This window comes from Boleophthalmus pectinirostris, unplaced genomic scaffold (genome assembly GCF_026225935.1).
Source record: "Boleophthalmus pectinirostris isolate CB_2022bp ecotype Guang Dong unplaced genomic scaffold, ASM2622593v1 HiC_scaffold_19, whole genome shotgun sequence".
In the NCBI taxonomy this organism is placed as follows: Eukaryota; Metazoa; Chordata; class Actinopteri; order Gobiiformes; family Gobiidae; genus Boleophthalmus; species Boleophthalmus pectinirostris.
This window is the reverse complement of record NW_026571140.1, coordinates 17962877-17972095: the sequence shown is the minus strand read 5'-3', so window position 1 is coordinate 17972095 and position 9219 is coordinate 17962877. Positions and strand designations below refer to the sequence as shown.

At 41.7% G+C, this 9219-nt stretch overlaps 1 protein-coding gene across 1 annotated transcript; it reads left to right on the top strand.

Annotated features, from left to right (window-relative positions):
• Positions 1-1942: 1942 nt before the first annotated feature.
• On the top strand, positions 1943-4916 carry irx3a (iroquois homeobox 3a). Its single transcript, XM_055154679.1, is given in 4 exon segments — positions 1943-2388; positions 2821-3434; positions 3436-3499; positions 3501-4916. Coding segments are annotated over 4 exon segments (1278 nt in total). The 5' UTR covers positions 1943-2169; the 3' UTR covers positions 3882-4916.
• Positions 4917-9219: the final 4303 nt, after the last annotated feature.

Below are 9219 nucleotides of genomic sequence, written 5' to 3'. Positions count from 1 at the left end.
TAATAATAATAATAATAATAATAATAATAATAATAGGCTAATGATCTAACGTGATGAGGTGTGCGCGTGCATGCGGAAGTCAAGCAGAGGTTGCTGTTTACTGAGAGGAGCAGGAGGCAGCACGTCTTAATGCTTTTATGGCCCAGGCAGTTTCCCGCGTCGGTGTGAAAGTGATTGGTGGCAATAAATCAGCCATAGGAGGGGTTTGTGTGTGCGGTGGGGCCAAACAGACGTGGTCAGGGGGATGAGACACGTGTCCATGAGCGGCGGTTAGCGGACTGCCCTGGCCAAAGGCTGTGTAGCGCGACCCTGCCTTCTCTTTCTCCTCTTCTCAGTATAAACTTTGCAATCTTCTTTGTTTGCACTCCACTTCCTAAACGCTAAGTTGTCGTAATGTAAGTTCTGTCTCTGGCCCCCTCTCTGTTTGTAGGTCGACGGCGTGTGTGCGCGCTCGAGCATGTGTGCCTCTGCTATTGACTATGTAGGCTGGTGATTACCATTCCGGTCGGATGGCACCAGCAAGCCGATGTAATTAATAACCCCATAATCCGGGTTAGGGTGGATGTCGAGGCAGAACACACACAGATCCAGGGCAGGACTTTGACAGAAACAAGGCATATAGTTCTGTATACGAAATTATAGTTATTATTATCCCTCCCAGACAATGATAACTATCTGCTTCAAAAGAAGATTAAAGGTTTAGACAAGTTGAGAGTTCCTGGAAACCCGGAGCGCATTATCCTAACTGTGAGTGAGATTGGTGAGATTTGGTGTCGCCCTCAATATTGTATTTAATACTTACGCCACGTCCACACATAAGAGCGCTAAGTAATAAGAAGTTGTTTTGCAAACGATTAGCAAAACAGATGCTGATATAAAAGTGGGTTGGAATGGAATTATGATTGTCTTCTACTTAGTTTTATTTATTGATTCTTGGAAATTTCATTAGAGTGTTGTCAAGATTAATCCGTATTATTCTGTATTATAATTACAAATTATATCACAACGGCATTATTATTATTATTATTATTATTATTATTATTATTATTATTATTATTATTATTATTATTATTATTATTACAGTCTTGATGTCTTTTTTTTTTTTTTTCCTGTCTTTTAGTAAATATCTTCAATAAACATTCCCAATCAACTTCACTCCGGAGTGAAGAGTGAGATGGCTTCATTGTTTATTAGAACACTTATCAGCGCAGCGCTTCTCACTTGAGCTTGCTTTTACATAATGCTCCAATCATTGGTGGCTTCTTTGATGTCAAATGGCTACGCGACGCAGCCCGTTTGATGTCTTTAATTAGGAAAACCAAAATCATTTTCATGGCACTGTAAAGCCCATAACACCTCACAGCGTCACAAGGAAATGGTAGTACTGCATTCTGCATAACATGGCATGGCTTCAAACAATCTTAATTAAAAATAAAACATTAAATAGATGTAAGTAATAATAATAATACATACATACATTATTGGAATAAAATAAAAACAACTCAGAATTATTAGAAAGGTTTTCTAAAAGCGAATAAAAATTAACAAACTTTAAAACTGTTATGGGCTGTAGGATACTGATCGTGAAATCAAGGTAATTACTTTCAGTCCCAAAACATATAGGCCTACCTTCCAAAACCAAAGAGTAATTGTGGCATAAGACTTGGGCTATATGAATAAATACACTTGCCGGGCATAAAATGAGATTTGAAACCTAATTCAAAAGTGAGCTGACGACGACGGCGCACTTCTCTGCTCGCTGAGAGGAGAGAGAGAGAGAGAGAGAGAGGAAGAGAGAGAGGGAAAGAGGGAGGAGAGAGAGCTGTTTGGTGTGTGGTGTGTGAGAGGGGTGAGATTTGAGAAATGGGAGGGGCTTCTAAACGACTAGAAATGTCAATCTGAGCAAGGGAGTCCCAATAATCTAAAGCAATCTGTAAGGACCTGACCTTAGTCCATCCAGATCAATAGGGAAGTGAAGCTGGCAAGAAGAAGAGGAAGAAATAAGGGGCGCAACCGGATCGTTTACACTGGCCGTTCCAGAGGAAATATAGACTTGTCTCGCGCGCACCTTTTGTTGCCACATGCGCTCACTTTAGGCGAAAGTGGATATCGAGGCAATTCTATTGCTTTGTGTGACTGCAGCAGACTTTACCTCTACTACCGACAGCCATGTCCTTTCCTCAGCTGGGATATCAGTATATCCGGCCAATATACCCGCCGGAGCGCCAAGGACTTCCCAGCAACGCCAGGACCGGGACAGAGCTGAGTCCGTCTGGTGCGCTCTCAAACGTCCTCTCCAGCATGTACGGATCTCCGTTCGCAGCCGCGGCGCAAGGCTATGGAGCCTTTCTCCCTTACTCCAGCGATATATCTATCTTCAACCAGCTGGTAAGATCATTTCTTTACTTGTATTTTCTTTCTGGTCTGCCCCATAGAAGTTTTTAAAAAGTAAACAAATGCAGCGCTCTTGGTGAAAGTTGTTCAGCATCAAGCGTAAAACTTTCAGTGACCAGTAAACTTTTTCATAAATTTGTTCGTTAAGAAAGTATGTAAAAGTGACCCATTATGATTGTTGTTCACTTTAAAACATAATTTACATAGGCCTTTTCTTGAAAAGTTGCAGAGATTTTCTTTTTCTTTTAAATACATTACTATCACAAGAGTGCGGCGAAACTTTGGCAGTAGTGCTGCTGTTTTGTAATAATGTGTAAATAAGTGTCCAAATAAACGCTGTTTTCTATGTGATTTGAGTGTTTTAAATTACTTTTACACTTGTGTAAATATTGGACGCTCAATGTGCACATTGTTCCTTTTTTGCAGGGTGCTCAGTATGAGCTAAAAGATAGTCCCGGAGTGCAGCACCCAGGGTTTGCCCATCATCACCCTGCCTTCTACCCCTATGGCCAATATCAGTTTGGGGATCCGTCCAGACCCAAGAACGCTACGAGGGAGAGCACCAGCACCCTAAAGGCCTGGCTCAGTGAACACCGCAAAAACCCATATCCCACTAAAGGAGAGAAGATCATGCTGGCCATCATCACCAAGATGACCCTCACACAAGTGTCCACCTGGTTCGCCAACGCCAGGAGGAGACTCAAGAAGGAGAACAAGATGACGTGGGCTCCTCGGAACCGTACCGACGAAGACGGTAATGTTTACTCCAGTGACCACGAAGGGGAGGAGGGGGACAAGAGGGAGGACGAAGAGGAGATCGACCTGGAGAACATTGACACAGAGAACATCGAAAATAAGGACGACTTGGATGACCAGGACGACCTACACTCTGAACTCAAGCTGGACGGGAGAAGTGACTCTGAGATTTCTGATGGCTTTGAGGATTTACAAGGGCCTGAGCAGAGGTTTCTAAAAGCTATGGGAAAAGACAGTAAAGTAGTGGACCGAGAGCACTTCCACAGCCACCACCACCATCATCATCCCGCACTGGACATTAAAACGGCCCAGTCCTAACGGGGAGCCGTTAAAACTTGAACGCGGTGTCTGCAGGCTCTCCTCCCTCAGAGAATAACGCGGCCCCGGCTGCCCAGAAACCAAAGATCTGGTCTTTGGCAGAGACAGCCACGGCTCCTGACAATCCACGCAAATCCCCACCACAAATAAACGGAGCTAACTCCGCTGGGCCCGCGGCGCAGACCATAATCGCTCCTCACAGACTCATTTCTTCTTGTCCCGTTGGGAAAATTCAGAACTGGACAAACCGAGCGTTCTCCGCGCATCAGCTGGCTTTACTGAACTCTAACCACTATCTGGGACTGGCAAACCAGGCAACAGCCACAGGCCTGGCCCTGTACAGCAGCAGGCAAACGGAGGACAAGAGCCATAGTCCAGAGACTCCAGTCACAGGTACCTGTCCCCGACACTGAGACGTGCATGTAGAATCAGCCCAAACAAAGACGCTACCCCACTGCTTGCCACTCATTATTTTAGAGCCCTTTTTGACTGACTTTGGATTGTGTCTGTCTAGGCCACACAGAAGACCAGTATTACAGTGTTACTTCTTACAATGTGTGTGCGTGCGTGTGCGTGAGTTCGAATGTCTGTCAAACCAATTCAGCGCTTTTTACGCATTGAAACAACATTGGTTGAGGATGAAACTGAGGCCCATATCTGCTTTTATTTTATGGTTCACATATTACAATGCAAATGTAACATTCTCTCCAACCCTAATCTGGTTTTATTTATTTATATTTTTTCTACAAAATAATTAATTCATTACCACTGTTTCTGATAGATCTAGTGCCTTTATGGAGAGGAATTGTAAAAACAAAAAACAAAAACTTTTTTACGCAGTAGAAAAAGTGCAAGACACTGTCAGTGAATTATGCTGGGAATTTGTTTTCTTTTGGAGCCATATTATTTTATTATTTCTTATTGTATTTTCAAACGCCATTTTGCCCAGCTTTTATTTGCTTGCGTTTTTTCTCAAGGCCTGTGTTATTCGTTTGTGGTCATGCAAATTAGTTCGATGCATATTCGCAAAGCAAGTGTCTCTTTTCTATCTCTTTGTGTTGAAGCTCTTGATGCGGCTATTATTAGTACAGTGTTTTCTTTAGATCTCATTTGATTCCAGGCCTCGAAACAGCGCTGACTGTGGTCCTTTTTCCTCCACAACCCCATGTGCCCATATGATTCGTCCCTTTCATTTGAATATGGAATGTAAAATAACTATAAACATCTCTGTATACTTACATTGTAAGCATGTCCCGTGTAAAACTGCTAATGTAATAATGTATGAACTGTAGTCTGTGAGTTTCCCCTTTTCCTTTTCATTTTTGTAAGTTCTGTGAGGAATTGATGTTCAAACGTTTTGTATATAAAGTTGAGAATATGTACATACTTGTGAACCAAATTGTACAAAGTCTATATTTTGGCTAATAAATGAACTGCTGCAACTTTAAGATGAAGTTGTTTTTCACATGTGCTCTGTGGGGGTATTTGTGCGTCTTTTCGATTTTTATTTTATTTTTTCAGCCAAACTGAAAACATTTTTACGCTTTTGTGCATGCTAATACAATAAATACTTAGGCTATAATTACACATTTTAAAAACAAATATTTAGGACTAATCAACCTCTATTCTTCATACACTTCTATACCCAATCGCTGGGTTTCTTCTTATAGTCAGCAGTGCACACATGTATTTTTTTTCTTTTTAAAGCGCGCAGTTTAAAGAGTATTAGTGTAATGAATGACTTGCTGGGGGATCAGTGTGGCTCGGTCACAGCGGTTTGAGTTGATCCTGAAGATGGATTTTGGCTTTGTAGAAGTGCAACTCCCAGATCTCATCATGCGCAATTTGTACCGTCTTTTCCCTTCACATACATCACATGGACGTCTCTCCTCTGCCGCTCCTCACCGCGCGCTTTAATTGTAATGTATAGCTACTGCGTATTTAATAACCCCGTAATTTATTTGGTTTCTCCCTCTATGATGTTATCATATGCACGGGCGCTTATCACAGGAACTTAATGTAAACTTTGTGTTGGAGCTCCCTCTACAGTCACCGGGCGTCACACAAGCTCCTCTTCACATACACACAAGCTCTGGAGGTGTTTCTTTTCTTTACTCGTTATCACTATGGCTCAAATTTGTAATGTCTTTGATTAATTTATCCAAATAATTTCTTTTGTATCGATGATGTTTGTGGGAATAGTTAGAGATTGCAAACGGATTGTTAAAATTGTCTACCTGCACATTTCTAAGAAGAATGTCTGAATTAAGTTTATATAAAACCGTGGAAGAATATGAGCGTATTCAATTGTTGCAATAAAAATATATAAATCCCTATAGATTAATTTATGGAAACCATCATTTTTAGTTTAGTTAATTTTGTTTTAATTTTGTTGTGCTGCATGTTGGGCCTATAAGATACACAATTTAGAAAACAAAACAAAAAAATCTGGATTTTTAGCACACACATGAACACACACAGAAACACACACAAGAAAAAAAAACAAAGAAAAAAAAGTAAAATCGTTGAAAATACAATTACTTGCAAGCAACCCAATTAGGATAGGGTAAAAAGTAGTTATGGTTTGTAAATAAACTTTTATTTGTGATTTTTTTTTTTTTTATTATTATATTATTTTAATTTTTTGGTCTGCTACCAAAATATCGCCCATTAACTCTTAGCCCATGTTGGCGGTGCAGAAAAGGCGCAAAAATCGCCGGGCTAAATGTGGAGTTAAGTTGCGCGCGTCTGCCCGTCTGTTCCCTCTCTGAGACTGGGATCGGCGCTAAAACAAACCCCAGCCCGTGCAGCCGCGGGAACACTCCGGAGCTGTTCGCTGCTCTTCTCACTGTGTTGCCTTCCTGTCTAATCAATTATCTGCCTTCAGAGCCTCATCTAACTGCGTCATGCATATTAATAAGCGCAATCAGCCAGCTGCTTGATGTTAGACCAGTCTTTTTCTTTGCACTCTCTCACCCTGCTATGTTTTTAAAATGATTATTCGTGGAGGGAAATGCCCTTAAATGACCATGATTACACAAGTACACAATTACTAAAAGGAGTGAAAATTGACATTGACAGATTAAAGATTTAAAAAAAAAATCAAAATGTATGAAAGGGAAGCAATGGCTTGAACTGCACAAATGTTTATGAAAGGACGCAAGGGACTCAGTTTCCTCAAGCACCATTCGCAGGATGTTTTCTTTGATGGGACAAAACTACCATAAAGAGGGCATAAGTCAAACTACACCGAAGGGACAGTGGCTCTGTGTGTACGTGGAGTACGTACGTGCGTCACTGAGTGTGGAGCGCAGGGTCTCGCCTCTGATCACTGCATGAAATTAGGGATTAAAATGGCTCGGCAGAAACAAAGTAATCACGCCTGCTTATGTCGCCTTACGTGTCCAACCTGCTCCCTGATGCAAAGAGTAAATGGAATGCATTAGCTAACATTTCGCTCAGAGCGGCACACGCGCGCACGCACGCGCGAGGGGCCGTTTCAACGCAGGGTGTGGTGCATGTCCTTCTCGCTTAAGTGCATTAGTTCTAACTAATGGGCAACAGGCAGCATCGAGGCGAGTTTTTGTTTTGAACTGAATATCAATTGGTATCACAAACCTTAGATCAGTTTCAAAACAACTAGGCCTATAGTCATTCCAGGGTTTCAAGAGACTACTGTTTTATTGCATTGTCAACAGTGATCATGTGAAATTCCAAAGTTTTTAAAACCCTTTTCTATGTTATATTGGAGAATATGGTGATTCACTCATGCACACAAATGCTGAAGATCTTTTATGTTCTATCTTTTGCAATTTCTGAAGTTGCAAATACATTTGTGAATAAAAAAAAAAAAAAAAAAACAACTTTTGGTTCCACAATAATCTGTCAGAAAGCAAAGTATTCCCACTGTTTTTCCCTTCCCAAGACCAGAGCCAATGGAGCCATCAGAGAAGCAAATAAGAGGAGTAAATAAACACAAGAGCGTCCTATTGGTCAGTGCTGGCCTGTGAAAGAGCCTCATGAAAAAGGGTCACTCGTGTTTTCACCTCATCCTGGGCCTTCTGTCAGAGCCACCTCCTCCTACTCCATATTGAGCTTCTCTTTTCTCTCTCTCCCCTTTTTACCCCCAGCCTGGACATTGTACCCAGTCCCTCCTCCCCTCACACCGGGACAGGCAAATGTCACCTCTTTTGTGCATGTAGTCACGGGCTCAGAAGTGGCCCACTGTCTTTGTGCGCTGGACTAATCCTTTTATGAGCCAGTGTTGACTGCACCCCTCACTATCCCATACACCCCAGAACGTGCATGGGGCTACCCTGTGTTAGCACGAGGATGGGCTGGAGATATGGGAACCAGTGTCATCAAACACCACACCGCCATATGTAAGCTAGCAACTAAACAGGAAAAGCAGCATGTTTTGGTCAAAGCTATGCACCGCCGTCCGTGTTTTATAGCACATTCATTATTCAAGCTAAGTGCAGCATGTTAAAGAATAGCCAGGGCGGATAGGGGAGAGGAGAGCTGTCGGACAAAAGGCCCAGAAGGAGTGACATTCTTTGGGGTAGAAGCGGGAGAGAGGGAGAGCAATGATTTCATGGCTTTTGTTGATGGAGGATACAGAGGGGAATTCTTTTAGTAGACTCGCAAAGGCAACAAGTGGAGAAGGGGGCGACAGGCTGACAGGCCAAAGGGAGCAGAGGCGTTGGTAGGTTGGAGTGTTTTGCTTTCTTTTTGCCGCTCACTCAGCTGAAAGATTGTCCCAGCATTGTTCCCTTAGTTACTTCAGACAGAGCCGAGTTACAGGACAATTATGGAAATGCAGCTTTGAAGGCAGGCATACTTTCCATTCAGGTTTTCATTGGAAGAACACAAAAGGTGTTTTTTTGCCAATAAACAGTTTTATAATACTTTTTTTTTTTAATTAAAGATTTCTGTTTGCGGTTGACATAATGGCTGTAGGGTTCTTAAAGATAATTTGGAAGTTGTCTCAACTCTCAGTTCAAGGTACACCCTATGTACTTTTCTGATTTAGGGTTTGCCACCTGCTTATCTCCATGAATTTGTTGTTGATTTGCCAATGTCAGCTGTCACCAGGCCAAGTTACACGTCGGTTCAGTAGAGATTATCATATGATAATGCATGCTTTTCAGGTAATTTTTCAGACAAAAAATACATAAATAAAAAAATGTAATCTTTAATTGGCTAAAATAAATAAGGTTAATGTCTGTGGGACATTCCAGACAAAAAATATTTTTTTCCTTACAGTGGGCATCAGAAAAGTTACATAAAGCACTTTTTAAGTATATAATTCTGTACATATAATGCCAAAAAGTTGAAAAAAGAAAGTCAGAAATTATGTAAATACTGATACTGATTTGAACTTTAAAATTGAAAGAGGAAAAAAAAAAAACAGATGATATAATGTGTTTGATTTGTTTTGAGTTTTGCCTTCTATTTCCTCCAGCAGTTGTGTTACTTAACCGTACGGCCCCTCCAGTCTCCACACCCTCCTTCTCTATGCACACGTCACTAGCAGGGACCCAGCAAACCATCAGCACTCAGCTCGTGGGGCTTTGTACATTAGTCAGCGGTGTAGCACAGAATTTCTCCACCGCATGTGAACTAATAAGACACATTTTGTCCGTCTTCTGAGAGGATCGCAGTGGAGTGATGGCTCGACATCAGCCGGCACAGCGGAGGCCTTGTACAACACTAGTGCCTTTACACTCGGAGCATATCTGACAAATGCCA